Source organism: Bombus pascuorum, chromosome 10 (genome assembly GCF_905332965.1).
Source record: "Bombus pascuorum chromosome 10, iyBomPasc1.1, whole genome shotgun sequence".
In the NCBI taxonomy this organism is placed as follows: Eukaryota; Metazoa; Arthropoda; class Insecta; order Hymenoptera; family Apidae; genus Bombus; species Bombus pascuorum.
This window is the reverse complement of record NC_083497.1, coordinates 13,629,924-13,652,606: the sequence shown is the minus strand read 5'-3', so window position 1 is coordinate 13,652,606 and position 22,683 is coordinate 13,629,924. Positions and strand designations below refer to the sequence as shown.

Below are 22,683 nucleotides of genomic sequence, written 5' to 3'. Positions count from 1 at the left end.
TCCTTCGTCATAGGTAATTTATATAATCAGATGACAAACAAATATTTCGTTGAAACGTATAGAAAATTAAGGTAAATTGCCATAAGAAATACTATCGTGGTGAAATATTTCAATAGGTAACGACCAGTTTCAATTCAATTATTATACATAAAATTCACTGTCTTCCATTCCGTTCGAATGCCCTGCAGCAGTCGACGGAAAAATGTTTTCGCGCGAGAAGTGGAAACAACGCTCAGCGAATTAAACAAGTCGACCAAATTGAAGTGCAATGCGAAATCAACTTTAACTTATTTAGCAATTACTTTCCACTGAAAATTTCAGGTATCGAGAAACATTCGCCAATATTTTTGTTCAAATATGCAAATTTACGGTTCGTTGTTCGTTTCCACCGAGCTGCGATCAGTAAAAATCGCCATGAACCGGTCGTTATAACAGGAAACATGTTAATTCGTTAAAAAGTGCGGTACTGTACGTTGGATCGCAAGCGAGAAGCAGACTGATTACAAATCCTATGGCCATGGTCACTTCTCGTTATTTCGCGTTTACACAATAGAATCGGTTATCGTGGCTTTCTTTTATCGCAAATATACGAGATTCGTCACAATACGCTGTGACATAGGTAACTGCTATCGTCATCAATCTGTTCGTTTCTTCACAGTTTGCGGTCGCCTGTAATCCTCGTGGCGGATCGCTATTATAACTCCTTTCCTCGTCGCCATTATCGATCATCATTTTTCAAACTGCCGCGCAAACTATCGTACAGCGTGATGCAATCGAAGATTTACGTTTTCGTCCAAAAAAGCCAATCGATGCTCGTGATATCTAAGAAATATGGCTGTAGCGTGATCTCGTTTCTCATAAATATTACGATCTTTTCTCCACTCTTCCTCGAGAAATATCACTACAATAACTATGAAAGATAATTTTTATGAAAATGACTTTTTCAATTTCTTCTCTTTTTTCTCTCTAAACGAAACAGCATTTGCAGGAGAATCACTTTTTCCTAAAACATTATATTTAGACGCGGTAAAGATGAGATGAGAGGAATGTATTTGTACGAACAAAATGATTAGAAAGGATTTATCCTGCTGTTTGCGAGTATAAAAGGATCGTTACAGTTGCATTACCACAACCAATCGTGTAAACGATAATCGGCGTGTGAGCTACGTTTTGTTAGGTTTTCGACACTTGGATTTATGAGAGGATTTCGCGCGAATCGCTGTTGCGTCTCTAATCCGATGACAACGAGAAGCGACGTCTATAAACCATTCTAGCCTAAAATTTTTAACCGTTTGAAAACTCGATAATGGTTCAACTATCACGAATCCATAGAAGGCTGTGTGTCAGGTGATATACGTGTACACGTCTCTGATATAAATCCGTAAGTCAGCAAAATATGGGACGATTTTTCAAAACTGCGTATCAGAGCGTAGGAATCTTTATTTAAAAAGCAGCTTGCTAAATGAAAGAACATAAAGAATCAATTCGAGATTAGCATCGGTAGGAGATCGAGTTCTGCTCAACAGTTAGGAGATAGGATCGGTCGCTCGATTTATCACGATCAAGCGATTCGTACAAGAAATGGAGGGTCTCGGTCGATCGGCTAATAAAGATCAATTTCAGTAGTCTCGATCAGGGGACACATTAGTCAGTCTGACTCAGAACGCTCCAACAACCGATCTCATTCAGGAAACTCCCAGTCAATTAGGACCGGGTGGTCCTTCGGGTCCTAGACGGCACGTTGCCTCGCGTGCAATAGCCAAGGTCAGTAGGTAACAGGGTGGCGACCATGTCGTGTCTCCCTAGTAATAATTTTGGGAAGTCTTGTACAACTCTAGGTCACCGGTATCTCCCATTACGTTGTATCCATTTCGAGGAAATACGACCCGGTTGACAAATACTGTCCTACATAGAATCCACGCGATATGCGCAGTCGGTCGCGTGTGTGTTCGTGTACGCACACGTGAAAATCTGGCACGATGATGACACAAATAGAGAACCGACCTAGAATTCGATCGCGCCACCGTCGTCGAGCCGGCCGCGTTTTCCGGCCACCTCGTCGATCGAACCTCGGCCAAAGCGAACCAGCTTTGGCGATCGTACACGACACGTGCACGCCATCGTCTAGATTTCCCTCGTCTATCTTCTATCGAACACGCTCGATCGTCATTCGCGATAGGTTCCAGTACGTTTCAACGAGTTTCGATCTAGGAAGTTCGAGTTCTGTTTTATGAACACGATAGGATAGGAAGTTGGACATCTCGTGAACAGGAATTTTAGATTAATCGGAGATAGCCGCGTTAGTGTTTTGAGGGGCGATCGATACGAAAATTTTAACGTTAATTATCTAGTTAGTTATTCGTTGCTGTATGTTCTGTCAAATACGAAATACTAAAATACGTGATCTGCCTGGATCTATCTAAATCTCAGGTATTAAAGTTAATGTTTGTCGTGTTATTTGTGAAAGTAAACCTTCGTACGATGGTAGGATATTGTACTTTCAGTGCAGCATTTCGATTGGCATCTTTTATATGTCACATTATGAAAAGGAGAATATCGAGATGATAATCTATCGTTATAGATATCCGCTGTATATTTCCCTCGCTTGTCGAGGAGGAAGGAATTTCCCTTCACCTTTATTTTTATCGAGGAAAAGGGTCGAGGCAGCTTTCCGGGAATCCGGTATTTCACTCTAAAAGTAAAACTCGATCGTCGACTTTACGATTCTGCGGAAGGCAGGCACGAAGTCACGTTGGCAGGTGGTTCGTGGCGAACGTTGACCGGGAACAAAGTAGTCTGCAACCCTCTAGAGCACATTGGCTGAGGTTAGAACCACTTGTAGATTATTTTTTTATCCTCATTTCGACCACTGTTATATTTCTTTCGAATTTTTAGCAAATATTTTCCTGCCAGTCCTTTAAAAATTTGAATATTAATTTTTTTCTCGCAAGCACATCGAATAAATCGAATACCAAGGGTCTAGAAAGTTTACGTTTCTTTATGTTATTACTTTTATTTCGTAGAAACATTCGGCAGACTAGAATTTTAGATTTATATCGCTCTTAAATTTTCTTCGCATCTTTGTGTTTTTCGAATTGTCAGAAACCACCCTTTCCCGTTGGTTTTTCTATTTTCTTCTTTCGCGTTAATTCAAAGCGAACGCGCGATACAAATTGTTTCTCACTAACCGTGAAAGCAACATCTGCGATGCACAGACTAATTCTATCTTGTCAACGAGTTAAAAAAGGAAACAATGGAAGGATTGAGTAGAATTCAGCGAAAAGAATTATCACGCTGTATAAAACGCAGGAGACATATTTCGACGAAGAATTTAAAAACAAAAACACGACCACTCCACCACGGATGAAAAGAACTTGCGTTTGTTCTTCGGCTGTATGATATCTTCGGATCCAGCACAGTCATATTTGTATGTAATTTCGATGGAGCGAAGTTGCTTTCCATGGGAGGGAAGAATAAAAGAAGATATCGTTTGCGTAGTTTGGATAAATCCAGAGAAGACACAATAGTCCCTCCACGGGGGGACGAGGGTTTTCAAATTTACATTTAAAAAGTCAGTGTCCCAGATTCGAAGGGATAATTTAAATACCTTTAAAACTTGCGGTTAACGACCTTTCCGTTTGTCAATAGGTTCGACCATCGCGTTCCAAAGTGACGGTCGTTTTTCAAGATCATTAATATTCCGTTATCGATCCGCGTAATTGAAGGAAATTTTGTGTACAGTTTGGATTAACGCTGGGACTCTTCTTATGACAGGAAGGCGGTTTAAAGTTGTAAAGAAGGTGCGGAAATTTGATGCTCCATTTCAGGAGTTGGAAGTTTTAACGAGTACAGGAATGCGATTTCCTAGTGTCATTTTGTAGAAATTGACGAAGTTAAGAGCATTGGGTCTTTGGGATATTCTATTTATGATAATTCCACTCGTTTGATACTTCGTCAATGTGAAATTCTGATATAACTCATCTTACAGCGCGGTTGGTCAGTGTAAGTGAAACAGGTCAGTCATTAGTCGGACATCGATTTCGCTTTCTTCTACGTTTAAATTTTCCAACTCTATTCTATAAACATTAATCAAGTGTTGCGTATATATTTTGAAAATATACGGAGTTTGTTTCACGATCGATAATATAATATAATATAATATAATAATATAATATAATATGAACATACTTCCAGTTACGTGCATCATTTACTTACTTAACATTTTCTTATTCTATTTTACTCGTATACACCGACCTAACATCAACTGTCTGCCCTCGTAGCTCGGTTCTTCGAGCTTCATCGCTATACAGAGGCTCATCAAGAAGTCAGCGTTACACTTAGGGATCGCTCCTTGTTAAATCCACCCTGAAAATGCGAACCACCAGGCAGTTAATTTACAATGCGAGTTTTGCGGCAATTAACGGTATCTCAGCAGTCTGTAACCACTTCCGAGCGCTGTGACTCACGTGTTCAGATCGATGATTCTACAGGCTAGATTATAACAAGGCAATTGCTATTGAACAGGCGACGACCAAAGCCTAGTTAATTATTAGCCCTTCGCGGTCCGAGTCGCATTCGATATTTCATTTCGATTGGTTCGTATTCAGTAATTTACCCTCAATGACTATTTATAATTTGGCTGTAGTTTTATTACTTTTATAATCGATGACGTATCAACGTTTATAATATATACGGGGGAAATTGGGGCGGATTAATATTTCTCGAATTCGTATTTATATCTATATAAATAACGCGAATATTTCTTTCGTCCATTCGATATTTATTCTAGAAGCTTGCGAGAATATTACGCAACATATTTATTTCAAAAATATCGCTCGACGAACAAAGTTTTAATCGTAATTAACGACTCGACGAATACTTTCTACGATCAATTTATTTCATACGGGAATGCGAAGAAGTTAGAGTTCCTTGGTATTTACGAGATAGGAACCGAGTAGTAATTTTCACATTTTCATATTATTCTATTAATTGGACTACGCTATGTATTAGAGTTGCTCGATGATACAAACCAGAAACAGCGAAAACCTTCTACTAATATTTGCTTATCATTTGTGGGTTATCGTAATGGGCAGCACAGCCTTTGAGTCTAGTTTTCCCTTATCTGGAATTTAACGACCATCTACGGAGCAGTATTTCTCCCGTTCTCTATTTATACCTCGTTCGATCATTATCCGTCCTCTCTCTCTCTTTCTCTCTCTCTCTCACCGTATTTCGTGTACTCTTTACTTTACACGTAGGTGTACACAAACACGGAAGAAAAGCAAACAGAGAAAGAAAAGAATGTAAAAATTCTAGCGGCTTCTTTTAAAGTTGAGAGCCGCACGTTAACCTATAAATCCGTAGTTGCTTCAAAGTGGGCATTGCGCCCTGGAAAGGGGGTCGTGATTAAAGCGCGGCAAGAGCCACTGGAATCTCGAATTGTAAATCTACTAGGTAATCTGATAATTGCGGATTACGGTAATGAGATAGATAAGCGTTTAAGCAGAAAATAGGTTCAATGTACGGGTTAAACGTGTTGGAGTTCAGATCGCGTACATCGAGTTTCATGCTCGAGGAAGCGGTGAATATTTCAAGAGAGACTCGACCAGCCCACGAAAATTTCTGGATAGACTTCCGAATTGACTTTCAACCGTGTTAGCTACGGCCGCGCGGTGACATTTGAAATTGTAATATTTTAAGAATATTTGATACCCAGTACAACGCGGGGGCGCCCTACAAGTTTTCCAGGGCTGAACGAATAAAACGATCGAATAAATAACAAACCCGTTGAATGGCTTCTCGTTCACGAGGAAAGTATCAAGCGCTCCAGGTAAGCCGCTCGTTAGACGTTTATAAGCAATTTGCTCTTTTCTTTTTGTCAACGTTTACCACGATTGCGAAGAGTGGATTTCGAAAGAAGAAAACATTCAAACGTTTATTATTATATTATGGAGATTAAAAGTTCGGACTGTACCTTTGTCGATGTTTCGTTCGATAAGAAGTTCCTAATGTTTCCTGCGAGCTTTTGTTTGCGAATGAGAGCAATTTATATTATGTTATCTCGTTCGATCGGTTTCGAAGGAACGTAAGTGCGATATTTAGTATCATAGAATATTTGAAGCAAGGATTAACCTCTATCAACGATTAAGGTATTTCAATTCCAGTAATTAAATTTTAGAATTACGTGCGCCATTAGAACATTTGGATTTTACCTGTTATGCCTTATACCTGCAACGTTGCTTTTAAACTGTTAACTATTTTGCACGATACGAGCACGAAATTCCACTACAACCAGCTAATTCTGTATGCCAACGATATCTAAAGTTTCTTACGATTTAAACTACGCGCTCAACTGAGAACCGCAGAAGCTGATGGTCATATTGATTTACGGGGTCGTTTACATGTGGCAGAAAACCGCGGAAGATAATAAAAAGTATAAACGAGAGGCAGAGGTTTGGACCGGATCCAAAATAATTTTTCGACCTACCCATTTACCGTCATTTATACTGTTTACGGTGTGACGTCGATGAAAATGGCAAAGTATAGTAATCGGGCTGCTTTTGTACTAAATTCGATTTTTACGAACAAAGATTTTCAATATCGTAAAAAATTCCATGTAAATAGGATTATCGTTTGCAATGCACGAAACAGTTTGTAAAAAATTCTCGTTGTTCCGCCACTGATGGTAGCGACATAAAACGTTAGCAATAACCACGAATTCCGTATCTGACGAATCGCGGGCAGAGGTTAATTAAAAACGCACACATCGCTGTACCCCGTTCTATTGAAAGTTAAAAACGTCGGGGAATATAACATTAACGGCGTTTAAACCAAGTTTATCCGAACCGGAAGATTTTTTAACAATCTTACGGTGTAGGAGAAAAATAGCCTCAGGGTGCTTTTCTGTTGGCTACGGTGTATGTGCGACTCCTTTAAGAGGAGACACGAAAGCCCTCTCAAAGTTGCTGCCTGAAGAACACGTCGTGTCGTGAGCTGCTTTTCAGGTATTTTCCAAGCCAGTTGGAAAATACGGAAATTCCGTCTGCATTAAGGTACAAACTCGCAGTGATTACTTTCATATAGTTGAAACACGAAAGTCGACTAGATTTCAACTCGACGAGATGTTTGCTGGTAATAAAAAATATTTATCGTTACATTTATTTAATTTATTATCACTATTGTTACTAAAAGACAGTGAAAATAATATCTTTTATGCAAAAGTTGTCGATTCAACGTAAATGAAAACCGCCTCAGAATTAATTAGAATTTCACTCAAAATGCATTTTCCTTCGAACCATCCAACCTCTTATTCATCCTTCGATCGTTTTATCCCATATAATATGTTCTTGGAGACTCCAATTACGTGTAACTGTACGACACATGCTCACCGAGACGATACAAGATGCTTAATCAATTCCTAGTTAGTTGTTCAAATAAAGGATCGATTCGAGGCTCGAAAGCTCGGAACTGCGAATACCTGGTTCCGTAATTGCTTCTCTCGAGCGAGCACGACGTGGTACGAACCGCACGAATGTCGTTATTCGCGCTATTTACAAAATCAGAGGTCCTTTTACAACGAGAAGAAAGAAATACTCGTAGGAAGGAATTGATTTCGAATTAATGGAGCAACGTTTCTTAAACCTTTTCCATTGGTGACCCCAGTTATGTACGTAGATCGGTAATTAATCAAAGAAGTTTGATTTTAAACAATTCTTTGTTATATTTACGATTATTTATTTACCACTTACTGGAACAAAACATATTGACGAGATAAATATGCTTGTTTAGTTTGCAAGAGAATTAAATCTTGACTGAATATTTGATACAACACGTTTTTCAGATTGTTTCATGATTATACAATCTTTAATGATAAATGCATCGTTTTGCCATAAATATATAGTATAATACGTTACAACTGTGTCTAGGGCCATTCTAGAAATTACTGGGAATTTTCTACTAATTCAGAGTAAAAATCCATTTAACCGATCTTTCAAAAAGCTCTTATTTCACGTCTATCTCGATTGATAACTCGCTGAATTCTTCATGATCCTTTAGTAACAGATGATTGACATTTTTCATTTCGCTGGCGTAGTTCGTCGTGGCAGTTGCACAAATTTTCACGATCCGATAATTCCGTTACGCAAGCCAGAGTTTAAGAAGCTCTGTACTGGAGGATCAAAGTTGAACTTTTACCACGACCGTAGGTTGTATCGTTTGCGCTCAACAGTACTTCAATTAACTTTAATTCGATGAAACGACGGAATCGAATTGAGATAAAAATGGACGCTGACGCGACAACTTTCGATGTGAAATATTTCAAACGAATCGACGTACAGACGTCGCGTCACTTCGTTTCGCACGGAATTGGATTAAAGCGAGGCCTTTCCTTTTTCCCTAACGAAAGTTCAGAAGAGAGCGGAGAAAAAGTAAAAATCACTTAACGAATTTGAGTTACGCGATTCGCTTTTTGGCTGCTACCGGAAATTGCTTTTGATGCGACCTAGACACGGCCGAAGGATGAAAAACTGCGAACTAAAGTAACACGCGGTGCTTTTCGAATTTCTCTTTGCGAAAGAAGAAAAATGTGCAACTTGGAGAGTTAATAATTTGATGTATGTATTTATTAGAATACGTTCCAATGATATTTCATTTTCTTATCGTATCCTTTATAAAAATTCTCCTTCGGCTGTACGTATTTAAGAAATTATATATCGGATCGGTCGACAGTTAATACATTAATCACGGTTGAACGGAATTGGAATGTCACTTCAATAGCTCCTTTGATACGGTTTCATGGAAACCTCCCAGAGATCCTGTCACGTATTATCAAGCCTGTGACAGTAATTCGCTATCGGCGGAGATTCCAGCATCCTTGATACTCCCTCGGAGATCTCTTCCTACCACGAAACATTAGTAGCAATGGTATTCGCTGCATTGGAAAAAAATTGGCAGCTCTGAAGATTGGAAAATTCAATTCGTATATTAATTTAATGTAAAATATTATTTCTTGTACGGTATATATCACGTTCGACAATTTATTCGTCAACGTTCGTGTCAAACGTAAGGGCGAAAGATAAAAATTCCGGAAATCCAAAATACCGAACCAAATACAGAATTGGTTATATCGAAGCTTCATCACGTCGTTGGTAAACGTCACGAGCTCTGAAGCACATTCTCTCCTTCATCATCGATCAATCCATTTGTCATGCGTTAGAATTAACAAACCAAATAATGTCACAATAGTTCGAAGGTTTCACAGTCCGTGCGAAACATCGATACTTCGATAATTTCGGAAAGCATTTGCTTCTCCATCGTGACGCTTGTCGGTAATACGTTCGATGATCGTTTAACATCATCGAACAAAAGAACGATCGTATCGTTTTCTTTAACGAGCTTCTGATAACTTTACCTCTCGCATTAACGTTGAAAATTGTACATAAAATATTTAAATTAATTACGTAACTTAGTTTTAGCTTCTGCCCATTTATTCCCGTTGCTACTTTTCCTATGCAAGTTTCGGAGATACCTATCGAACATAGCCACTTCGCTTTTGCTATGGCTATCGGCCAAGTTGGACTCATTTTTGTGCTAAATTAGACAGCGAGGTAACATGCATTTGAAGATGAGAATTTGGACACGATGCAGGAATAAAAAGTTTGTATTTTTAGTTTGTCCCAGTTAAGTGCAATTGTTAAATATGCACACGTCAATGGCGAAGTCACGAAAGCGTATAATTAGAAAATATTCGCGAGCCGTAAAACTTCCGGGAAATTCGACGTGTCACGGAGGAATATAAGAACACGTTACACGAGTCGTAAAACTATGAAATTAAAAGATTCGAAACGACCAACTTGCAAAGGAATTTTATTGGCTTTCGTCTCTCGATAAAGTAACAACTTGGAATAAATACGATTATAAAAATACTATATTAGGTGAATTCGATTCATTTAAGAATACTTTTACGTGCAGCTGAACGCTGCATCACAGATGTTTCTCCAAGCACCAGCATATTTTATAATCCTCCTCTCCTTTTTCTTCCGAAACCAGCAACTCGACCGAGAAAGTTTAACCTTTGGATGAATTTCCCATTGAAATACGACGAAGTATACTATGTACTTTCAAATAGATACTCTTTACCGCTTCTATCTGCAGCAAACTAACAATAAGACTTAAAAAATATGTATACACCAGGTGGTTCGTAACCGATGGCATAATCGGGTACAGGTTGATTCTGTGAGAAAAGATTAGGCGAAAGTACAGAGTAAAATGCTTGAAAAGATTTCATTCCGTATTTTCGACTTAGTTTCTCTCGTAGAATCGCTCCATACTCGGTTGTACCATCAATTACGGACCACCCTGTATATCCCTTTACCTACAATCTATGGTCTATTGCAATAAAAAAAAAGAATAAAAGACATTAGACACAAATAAAATGTAGAAAATCTGAAGCATTGGTAAAGAATCGAGTATTACTAAAATGAAACTCACAGCTCGGAGAATGTCCGCAATTTTGCCATATTCCTAGCTTTTCGACGGAATCATCTATCTTCGCGACGTTCCATTCGAGGAGAAATATCGATATTCCGGTTGAAGTGTAGCCAGACAGTGAAAGAAAAAAAGGGACAGACGGAATCTTCATTTTCCGCGCATTAAACACCTTTAGAATCGACAAGGCACGGCGTAACGTCGCGAAAAATGATCACAAATTCATAGCAATCGTGTCCTACAAGACGACTATACTCCGTGTGAAAAGACTTGCCTCTCATTCACCGTGAAAGGAGGAGTACTTTCTGTCAAAGAGAAAATATCTTTGACTTTTCGCAAGTAACGAAAAATGGTGACAAATCGCGTCGCGATCGCCGATCATGACCCGTTACGATTCACCTCCTATGGAAAAAAGCTTGGTTCTCGTCGGCTCTGTGAAACAACGAAGAGTTTTTGACAAGAGGTCGATTAAATTGCGCGTAATCGATGACCGTTATCCCTATAAATCAAACCAACTGGCAAAAAGTGCTTGGCGCGCGGACTTGCCGTTGATTCTCTGCCGGTCTCGCAAAGTTTCCATTTAACGGAGAAACGCGACTGTTCGATATCGTAACGGTACGAATCGAACATGGGACAAATGCAAAGTTCCGTTTGTCGGAATACCGCGGTACTCGATAGAGAGTTTTGCTGGTTCTACCTATTCGTGCCGATCGTAGATTTTCCGAACGCGTACGATTTTCTTATTTCCTTTTTGAAGCATTTTGGCGAGAAGCGTTTCGGGAAACGTAGCTCGGGTGGGAAAATTGAAAATCAGAAGAGAAATTTGCTCGCCTTCGTTCTTTTTAAAGGGCCGTCCAAAAGGCTGAGCTTGTGTATCTTGACATAACGAAGGTGGCGTGTGTCTATAGGCAATTCTTGTAATAGCGCTTTTCATAGCAGCTTGAACTTCTCTTGAAACGCGTGAATGAAAAATGATAGTTATTTTCGTGGAAATACCGCGGCTATCTCAGGGGAAAGGTCGTATAGAAGATCGCAGCTACAAATTATTTTATCTTGTGCGTAGAGTAGATAAAATCTTGTATATTAAGTTGATGCACCTGAAGTGTCGTTCCTCCTAAATACAATTTAGAAATTAGATATTCATATTACGATGCTAATGCATCCTGCATACGTCCCAAATCACGCAACAGTTGCATTTGGAAGCTGTCTTTTGCACAGTTGTCTTTTGGAAGCTTTTGGAAGTTTATGATACGTTGTTCATTATTGACAAGTAGTAAGTAGCTGTCGAAGGAAGTAATTTTCGAAACTCTAATTAAAATACTCAATTAACAAAAAATACCAAAGTGAAAATATACATTCTTATCTTCAAAAACGTCTACGAGCTTCTAATCGAATAAAAGATACTGTTCAATCTTTTAGCCGGTTTGGGGTGACTCTGCTACGATTAGTAACTCAAATATTTTGGAAACGAATTACACGAGAACATCTACTCTACGCGCAAAAATACTTGTAGAAACGTAGAAAAAGATTTGTTCCGTTTAAGACTTCGTTTTCGAAAAAATCGAGACATAAACATGTTCCATGGGAAGAGCGTTAATTGCAGATTTTTCAAACTCGATTTTTTCGAGAACGAAGCCTGCAGGAAGAAAGATCCTTCCTCCTTTCTCGACTTATTTTTGCATATAGCGTACGCTTTTACCATGTATTTCCGACTATAAGCTTTTTCCGATAGTGAAAAATATACAGTGAAATTTAGAATTTTTGAAAACTATAGTTTACGCAATAACATCGGGAATAACGTAAAACGACAGCCTAGGACGTTTAAATTCAACAAAATTCCCTAGCTTACCAGCTTCTTGCGATAGAATCACGATTCCAATCTCTCGGATTAGGCATCGTCATCGCAAGTGGCATTCGATTGTGCCATTTCGATGACTCTTGGCAACGATTCACGCGGAAATCGGCTTACACGGAGAATGGGGACATCGAACCTTACACAAGTGCCTTCTGGATTCGTTTCCAGTGAAAATGGGGAATGTCAGCAACGTTTCTATCATTTTAGTATTTGATCGAGTGCATCGAAAACAGATAGTTCTTTCATCGAATTCCTTTCGACTCTTGTAATGAGAGTGAAACGACGTTCGCCGTTTGACAGCGGATGTCGTATCGAGTGTCGGAATAGATGGAACGAAATGCGAAGTAGAAGATCTTTTCATTTGTCTAAGAAATAATAATACTCGATCTTACGAAATATCATAGCAAACAGTACTTGAACGATTTTAGTTCTTTATTATAGTATCACGTTAAAATAAACAACGGTACACAAAATATGAAATTCCTTCTATCGTCAATATGTTAAAAATGCAAACAAAGATCCATCAAGTTGTCGGACATTGAACAGTATCAAAGATCTGAATAACTGAGTGTAAGGTAACCGATAGACGCAAGCCTATATAAACGAAAGGGGAATGGAATTGAAAGAAACGCTGAAGGGCTCTCGAGAGACAAGATATATATGTTCAAGGATGTACATAACTCGATAGGTAAAAGATTTTGAGGCTACCGGCAAACAGTCTTAGATTGGAGAGATCTTGCTTGTCCTCTTGCGTTAGTCAACGACGGATGCTTATCTCGTAAGTCTGTTTCAGCGATCGAACAACTTAGTGACCGGAATTCTATCGAAAATTATTTTCTTTTTTTTTTTTATTACGGTAGTCTAATGATATAGATAATTACGTCCCTATACGACTTATGGTCGGAATTTAACTAGTTTATACGGTTTGCTGCAAGGCGAAGGAAAACAAAGACGACTTACGAGGGATGGACTTTGTCAGGCTGTCACAGACTTATGGTCTCTTGACAGACGCGAATCGATAAGCCATGGGAACCCGCAAACTGGCGCCCTATTGCGTGACACGAGGAATTCCAAGCTCGTGGCTGAATATTCCACCCTCTTAGCACCGACGACAGTTCCATCAACGTCAACGTGTCGCCATCATCGTGTTTTCATTTTTCATTGCAGGCCGTGTGGGTTTCTCTGAGTCGGAACCGGCGATAGCAGAGCCGCGATCAAAATGAGTATTCTGAACACGGATTCGGAAAACCGCGTGATCCTGAACGTGGGCGGTATCCGGCACGAGACGTACAAGGCGACCCTGAAGAAGATCCCCGCGACCAGGCTGTCAAAGTTGACCGAGGCTCTCGGTAACTACGACCCGATCCTCAACGAATACTTCTTCGACAGGCATCCGGGGGTCTTCGCCCAAGTGCTCAATTACTATCGCACAGGGAAGCTTCACTATCCGACCGATGTGTGCGGACCGTTGTTCGAGGAAGAACTCGACTTCTGGGGACTCGACTCCAATCAGGTGGAACCATGTTGTTGGATGACGTATACCCAGGTATATAAGCATCGGTGCACATCTATCCAGCTTTCAGTTTTCTTTGTCGTGTTCACTTAGCTACTCGTAGATGCGGTTTTACCGATCGCGGGTGCAAGATTAAGGGACGAAAGATCGCGATGTTTCAAATACGCGTTCGAGTTTAAGACGTATTAGTCGTCTTTGACGAAGAGTCGGCGTATCTACGGAGTTAAAATTGCGAATTGTTAGATTATGGTAGATACAGTTCTGTTTGTCGATTAAAAGTTTTTTTGAGTTTACGTAAATTTGACTCTACGTCGATGTTTCAGTGACTTGATTTCTTATGGTTAAATTATTCTCGATAGAAGGAAGTAATTTGGAAGGACATGTAATTATCGTTTAACTATAAATATTATTCCTCGTCCAAGTGCTTCAACATAGGAGATAGTATAGAAATATGATGGTATCGCTTAATCTGCATCCGCAATCACACTAGTAAATACTAATTTTTTTACGACATAATGGGAATGTGTTTGTTACGTCTGTTTATAATATCGTTTTATATTCAATCTAGATCTATAATCGCAAATACGAAGCATTGCACTACGCGAACGATGTGACACAAGTGTCATCGATTTTATTTAATCATTAATAATACTATCGTTCGTTAATTAATAGTGTACATACACCAGTACCTAGAAAATCACCGCTCGTATAATGCAATTTGTATAATATAATCGACGTGTATCCTATTCGTTTTATCGTATTATCGCTCGTTTAATCGAGAATTAGACACAGAACCACGATCGTGTAAATTTTCGTTTACACGATTCTAAATATTCGCCATTTGTCGGATGAATTTAATTTAATACTCTTAACAATTTTAAAGGAGGCGACAAATCGCATACACAGATAAAATAATGAATTATTTCTCTCTGTGGTCGTTATTTCGGTCAACTGATTCAGCAAAACAGCGAGGCGGTCGAATCGAACAATTCCTACTTTTATAATGAAAAAAGAATCATTTCCATCGATGAAATCGCGATGTCCCATTTGTAAATTTTTTCACCGTTCGTTGTTCCACAATTTTACCAGTGTATATTTATCGATTTTACGAATATCAGTGACAATCGTATTAATTTGCTGATGAAATTCGTTCGTTTTAACATTCCGACGATTATTACAAGTCAGACAAAATACCAAATAATATTATTTTTAAATCATCCTTCAAAATTATTCAGAAATTAATCTACTCAGAAACGTTGTAATATATTACGAAACGATAGATTTAACATGGATTCGACCCGCTTACATGTTTTCTACATTCTTCTCGTTCCTTTCTCCGTTTTAAATTCTACAGTACACGCACAATTATCGATTCGCGGAAACTAGCACACCGTGTACGAGGCGAGCGAATTGATGCATCCATAGTCGTGCACATTCGCAAGACGCAAGTACGAAAGAAAATCGAAAGCTAGGAAAAATCTGTAAAAATTTCGTCCTTTCGGTCTACGAAATAGCGATGCGTACCGATCGTTGTATGGAAACGAAACGATCAAGGAAATGAAACGAACCGATCGAATAAATTGCATTTTGTTTCCTTCGTCTCACTATTAAGATGTGACACCGATATCAGATTCATGGCAAAACGTGATTAATTGTATTATACGATGCGACTACGAAACAAAATTGAATTTATCGGATCGCTTTACTTTTTCGTAAGTCGTACTATTTTTTCCTCCCTCCCTCTCTCTCTCACTCTCTCTCTCTTTTCCTTTATTTTTCTGCGAAACAAATAAGAGAAACGTCAAAGTAAAGCAATCGGGCAAGTTTCCAAAGAACAGTAACTCGGTTATCATAATTCCAGCAAATCTGAAATATTCTCTTTCGTTTTCATACCATTGAACTTTGCGAATCTTACTTCTTCACCGATGGACCGAAGTATCACAAATTTATTCTCTTTCTCTCTGAATGAAATCGTTTCGTCGTCGTTCCTCTTTTTCTTGCCTCTCACCCTTCGTTTCACTTTCGATTTATACTATGAAGTAACTTACTTTCTCCTCGACTTCGTTCATCGAGTGTCTCCAAGCCTTATCCCGTGAGATTATCCATCTTGACCCATTTGCGACGTCTGGACCAAACGGTGACCATTTGCAGCTTTGACCATATTCGACCCGTGTTGGTCGTTGGATATCGGGAGAAAAAGATGAGGGGAAACGAGAGATTTATGTTGAGGCGCCTATAGAACGCAGGTCAAAGGACATCTTTGGGGTTTGATTAAACGCCATTGATTTGTGACGGTGGATATAAATAAAGCAACAAGGTGCGATTTTTCCGAAGCACTGAATATTTCACTGGGATTTATATGGCTATTTGTTTCACGGGCAGTAGATCGTTTTTTTTTTTTTCGAAATAATGGAGTGGAGAGCTTTTCTCGAAGGTATCAGGGCAACGAGGCAAATAAATGCTAACAAAGGGAGAAAGAATCGGACGTTAGGAGTTGATATTACACTATGGACAGAAAAATTGGAAGCAGTAATTTACATATGGAGTAATTACTACAAATAACTCTAAACTTTTGGCTGTTAGCGTATGTATTTCATTTCTGGAAAAAGATGCACATGTATCCTTTTTTTGTTTTTATAGTCTTCCAATTATTGAAATATTGAAAAAGCTACTGATTCTAACAGGTATCTGTGAATAAAATTTTCACGTTCAGATAGTGTCTTAAAATAGTGGTTTTTTAAATAAAGTAGTTAAAACAACAGTAGTAAACATAATTCGTATAATATTCACATTATTATTTCCATCACACATGGCCATAAATCATGGCGACCACATTATAGTACGAGTGTGCACATGCAGCTGTCGTGACAATAGAAGATTAAGATATTATCTGTGAGTCGCTACGAATACGATAAAATCTCATCGTTCGTAATACGACACGTACGTAAACAGTGTTACCTTGCTGTGTGCGCCGGATAAATTTATTATTTAATTAGAGTAATGGAATTCATTTGTAAATGGTTGTCGAAACGTAAGCGTCGTTAATTTTCATACAATATTGACAATCCCCGGGAACAGTTTCCATTATTTCGCGATTCTGACGAAAGTACAAGTACAAACATCAAGTTTTAGAGAGATATTAAAACCGCGAAAAGTTACTAACAATGTCTAAATTTCAGACATTAGTTAGGGTACTCTGAAAGAGTGAAACATTAGCTTTGCCAAGAATTCTTTTTAAATTTTATACTAGAAATCTTACAAATTCATCGTTCGCAAGCAAGCTGATCGTATAACGGAAATGTGTGGCCATTTTTGGTATTGCGACCTATTAAATTATCGTGCAGAAGAGATCAAGGGAAAGTATTTCTATGGGAAACGGAAGAATATCGCGGGAGTCTCTGTGAAAATTTGAAACGCGGTCCGTAGATCTATCGCGCTGCGCGGGGAAAATTCGATGAATCTCAAGATTAGATCCGAGAATATAATTTAGCGGAGAATCCCGTGAAACTCTTGCGAATTACTCGTAGTTTTCTATTGTTTCGTAAATATTTAAAGATCCAACTGATCTTCTTAGCTGACTGTTGCGACGTTTCAAAGACACGTGCAAAGTGCCTAATATCACGTGTAGCAGCGTACGAGTCGATAATAACTGTAAAAATTAATCAAAAATAAGTTACATGCGATAAATGTTAGATCATTAATCGACGTTAGAATCAATCGTTAGCGAACACCACGATCGAGCGAGGCTGCACTACCATGTAGTCGCTGACACGTTTTCTTTTTAACATATTTGCGCTTAAGGAGTTGTACTCGTCGAAGCCATAGAGAAAAGAAAGAAAGTTTTGATAAAAAAAAATCTTTTTAATTGCATGGATTAATATGAAGTACAAAAATACATAACTACATAAGTACAAGGTCCTTTTCTGCGACGTGGAAATTCGCAACTATCGTGAATATAAAAGCGATAGAGCAGAGTTCGAAAATTTACGAACACGTCATGGGCGATTTTAATGATCGTCTAAAGGGATTTTCGATGTCGACAGGGGCGTTTCTAGCCGATTAACCGCACGATCGCGTACCCTATATCGTCTTCTAATCGGGGTCGTGTATATACGTCCTTCACGGTTTCCGGTTCTGATATATCGCATTCGCCAAAATCCAGTAACGACAAGCTTGCAGTAATATTCAAATGCTGCTCGCCACAATCGTAGCATACCATTCCACGAGTCTCTCGTACATTGTACATTATCCAAATTGTCAATCAGCGTCCAATTAGCTTCAAAGTAGTAATGGTACCTCAGAAATATTCCTGGAATTGCACGTCCGTGTTTGCCAATTCGATTATTCCGTTATCCGGTGTTTTCTCCCTACTTGCCTCGGGTTGCTCTGCATGTACGAAAAGCTGTCGTAGAGTTTGCATCTTACGAGCTGTTATCATCCATTGAATTTGTTCTTACCATAATTTATGATATCAATATTTAAGAAACAATCGAATATCAAACCATTCCACGACTAGAATATGAAATCTTCTTGAGCGATTGACTTCAGTTTCGCGGTGTAAACATCCGATGCGCGTGAGACTTCCCAATTAATTCTGAAATTTCTACCGATCCGCGAAAGAGGCACGTAAACGCCGATGAAAAGCGAATAATATCCGTCGAAACGATAATTTCTTTGTTGCAAAGCAGTAATCTGATACGGTCATAACTCGTAAAGACGAGAACAGAAATGAAACGTGAATTATAGAAAACTTAATGGGAAACTGTGAAACGACTTATCGATCTTCGTGCTCGATTAAGGCCATAGAAACGAATCCACGGAGTTATTGTAAATAAGAAGCTTTCGCGTTGCGTCTTCTGTTTCCACGAAGGAATTCCTGCTACAATTTTTTACGTTACTTTTACATTAAAATGTTCCGAATTTTAAACGAGTATCAGAATATTGGAAGAAGTTGTTAGAATTAATGAATTTAATCCAGAAGTTTAATCCTTTCGTTACGATGGAATTAGCCACCAACGCGCTTCCGCTGCAGGAAACAGTTCAAATTCGCGAAGCCGCAAAGCCGTTTTGACGCAAAAACAAGTATAACAACCCGCAAATTATTGGCTTTTTCGTGCACAGTGTTTCAAATTAATATATAAAGAATTATACAAACAGATGTACGTGTCAGATTAAGCAAAGTTTAATTGAAATTGTTTGGTACAGTATCGTACGCTAAATCTCAAAGCAAAAATTAGAATCGGTAAAAACTAGAATTTCCGAACTTTTCAACGAGTAAAATTTCCAATGTCGTTCATCCTCGAAACTATGAAATCGAATAAAGATAGCCAAGAAATCTACGTTCGTAAAGCAAGCAGTTCAATTGATATTCAAAGAGTAGACGTTAGCTTCGACTGCTCGTAAATATAAATAACATAAATCACGCAAAATCACTCGAATCTATCACCAAAGTCGTTGACTGAACGATTCGAAAAAAGACAGGCGGGGTTGGTTCCGATTAGAACGTCGATCGGTTCCGCTCAATTAACGTAAACAATCTCGTCGATAGCCGCGGCGTGCAAACGAGCAGCGATTATAATCGAATTCCCGTTGGAACCCGACGAAACGAGGCCGGCCAAAAAAAGTGGCATCGAATTTCCCGGTGATTAGGATTAATCGTGAGACGAAGGTGCGAATCCCAATGGGCGAGTTCATTGAACGATGCGGTGAAACATGGCTCGTGCAACTCTATTTGCCTGGTCCAAGTTAATCTCGTCCCTTGATTTATCGAATTGCGAAGGATTCCCATGATCAACGCGAAATACTCGTAATGCAACGACAAAAAGCTTCTTCGTGACAGCGTAATAAAAACGATAGCAGCTAAACGACGCAGCTATGCTAAACGATGATGTGAAAATTTCGCGCTTCGACGCAAGGCGTAAGCTTGGCAGCCTCGAGTACTTTGAGATGATCGGGGGAATCCTTGATCCGTTAACCGAGGTCGGATAGTCAATCTTTTGAGCGTAATTTTTCTTCGGTTGCATTCACATTTGCAAGAGTTCAAAGCAGCCTGACTGGAATTCGTTCGTCTTTATTAATTTCGAATTTCGTAATTAAAGAAGATTCTGGTTAGAGGACGACCCGTTTGTTTGTCAGCCGGTAATAGGAGCGTGGACCGATGATCCGCCAGGTGAAAGAGGAAACTGATGAAATCATGTGTCCCCTTGGGAAATCCTTCTCCTATCATTCAAATGTGCTGCTAGTTGTGAGCTACAATGAATGTTTGCGTATGCAAATTCGAAGCAAGGGAATTGGACGAGTTTGATTCTCGTGCTTCGATTGCACATTGTTACTTGCATTTGTTATACGTCCAATTTCTGGAAGTATTTGCTATAGTTGCAGGCTAGTTGTTCTATCAAGGTTGGATCGTCATCGTCGTCGCATCAAATGAGAATCAAATTAAAAACAGATACCAGATCAAGAGATTAGTTTATAGATTGACGTATCCATCCTTTATAGAGCAAAGAGATATTTCATTTTATTGGCAATTAAATATGGTATCGTAAATTTCTAGGAATTAGATGAAACGCAAGTGACTTCGATGTGAGAACGAATGCCGTATAATGCCTGTAAAGACGATGCTGGTTTCGAAGCGACCTTGTTTCATTGGGATCTGGTCGAGAAGAAAGCATCGTTGGTCCGAAAGAGGGTAAAACGCGTATGAATTCGCAGAAACATCCACAGCCTATCCTGTATCAAGGATCGTAACGAATATCGTCGTTGATAGGATCGTGCCTAGAGTACCCAGCACCGAAAAGGTCAATGATAAATCTAATAAAAGCCTCGTATATTTATTCAAACACAATCTGGGTCATAATTCCCCCGTTTTCTTTCGGCAAAATCCTGCACGTTATTTACAAGCAATTCCGCGAAACGATCTGTACTCCCCCAATCTGTTGGCGAACAAAGACGAGGCATCAAATTAGCAATAAGAAAGCGAAAGCTCGAACAAATGATACTTTATAAGAATCATTTCTCCATTGTCTCCGAGTGTTGAGTTCGTCCCTCGAGTCGTCGCAGCCCAATAAAGAAACACACGGCCGTATAATAACACGATGATTCAGAGCTACGCGAAATCGTCCAGGGACTCCTTCGCACAAAGGAATCCAGGAAACTGGTGGGTTGGTTGGAAATGTGCCGAAGAATACTCGGAGAGGCGCGAGAAGTCAGAGCGCAGTGCCATTTACCCTATGAAACCGGCAATTTCGCGTGGCAGCCGGAATAAATGCGCCACGTGGGGTAACTCGAGACCACGATGCTTTCATCGGTCCTTTTCACCACCATGAGATACATGCATATTCCGTGGCTGGAAACTTTGCTAGCGAAAGGAACGATTGGTTTCCATTGGAATGGGACTACAGCCCGTGACGCGACGTGACGTGAAAAATAGGACACACGTATTTTCGCCATTGGCCAAACTTTTCATATATCTACAAATAGATTGTTTGGATCTATCGTTTGGAACGGTCGAGACACGTCTATGCCAGATAGAACGATAATGTCGTAGTCAATTTAAGTTCTGGGCTGCAAACGTTATTCGCGATATTCTTTCTCCTGTCGCTTCCTCTCCGATAACCGTTCGCGTATTAGTATTTCCAATTACACGTTTCGGCATTCGAAACGCGTAGCATCAACTTTCCAGCCACGCGTAATACGAATTACGGACGAGAGCGTAATGGCAACAGGAACAACGTAAAATAGAAATAACGAGATGTAACATATGATGTGATCGTGAGTTTCGAAACCAGCTAGAATTTAGTCGTAGCCGAAATTTGGAATGATTTTCTTCCTCGATATGTGAAGATTCACGTACGCTTTGCACGCGCTTTTTATGTGTGTCCCGAGGAAAAGCACGAACAAAAAAAAAAAAAAAAAAATACGCACCTTCGAGAGAACGAGAGAGTTTCGCAGGTACGAATAACGATCGTTGTTGCATCCTTCCTCTCTTCCACCCCGACCCGCTCTTCTAGCATCGGGACACGCAGGAAACGCTGACAGTCCTCGACAGGTTGGACCTCGATACCGAGAAGCCGACCGACGAGGAACTGGCAAGGAAGTTCGGTTTCGAGGAGGCATATTACGAGGGCACTCTGACGTGGTGGCAAAAGCTCAAGCCCCAGATGTGGTCGCTGTTCGATGAACCCTACTCCTCGCTGGCAGCCAAGGTTCGTATACTTGTACTTTCTATATTTTCTATATTTTCTATATTTTTCATGTGTATACGTTTGTTTTCTCTAGACAAGATGGACAATACGGTAGAACTGCACCGATTGGAACAGAATTTTAGTTATAGTGCTGGAATTAAACTTTAACGACTTTGATCGTTTTAGATGAACATGTTGCAACGTGTAAACGTACGGTATATCGATATTTCGGATAATACGTAATTTTAATAACATCGATACATAACGTAGATATAGTAATCAATGCGTTTTCAACGTAGCTTTAAATTTCCAAGTGAAAGCAATTAATTGATTAAGTGTTACATTAAAAGCGTTCGGTGCTATCGAAAAAGTGTTAAAGCTTGTAGTTAAGGGTTAACCGTGTTACGGTGTTCTAGTTTGTACACCCGTTTCGATCTTGTTCTCGTTTCAACGAACAAATAGGGTTTCAATATTTTATTTGGTATTAAATTGCAGATCGAAACGAAGCTTTGGTATTAAGCGCGAATTTTAATATATAAATACACGAAGAAAGGCAAAAAGGAACTGGTTTTGTCAGGTCCTGTTATTATGTTAGGTAGCTGTCAAAAGTTTGACGACAACTTGTTTGACAGAAACTTTAGGGTAAG

At 39.3% G+C, this 22,683-nt stretch overlaps 2 protein-coding genes across 2 annotated transcripts in view; both read left to right on the top strand.

Annotated features, from left to right (window-relative positions):
- Positions 1-22,683, top strand: part of LOC132911091 (optineurin-like) — a 428,401-nt gene that overhangs the window by 163,062 nt on the left and 242,656 nt on the right. The gene's annotated exons all lie outside the window — the stretch shown is intronic.
- The window catches only part of LOC132911079 (potassium voltage-gated channel protein Shaw), a 43,254-nt gene that overhangs the window by 4,835 nt on the left and 15,736 nt on the right, over positions 1-22,683 (top strand). Inside the window, exons 2-3 of the mRNA XM_060967470.1 lie at positions 13,508-13,886; positions 21,863-22,057. Of these exons, the coding sequence (XP_060823453.1) occupies positions 13,560-13,886; positions 21,863-22,057 (522 nt within the window). The 5' untranslated portion in view covers positions 13,508-13,559. The remainder of the gene's footprint in view (positions 1-13,507; positions 13,887-21,862; positions 22,058-22,683) is intronic.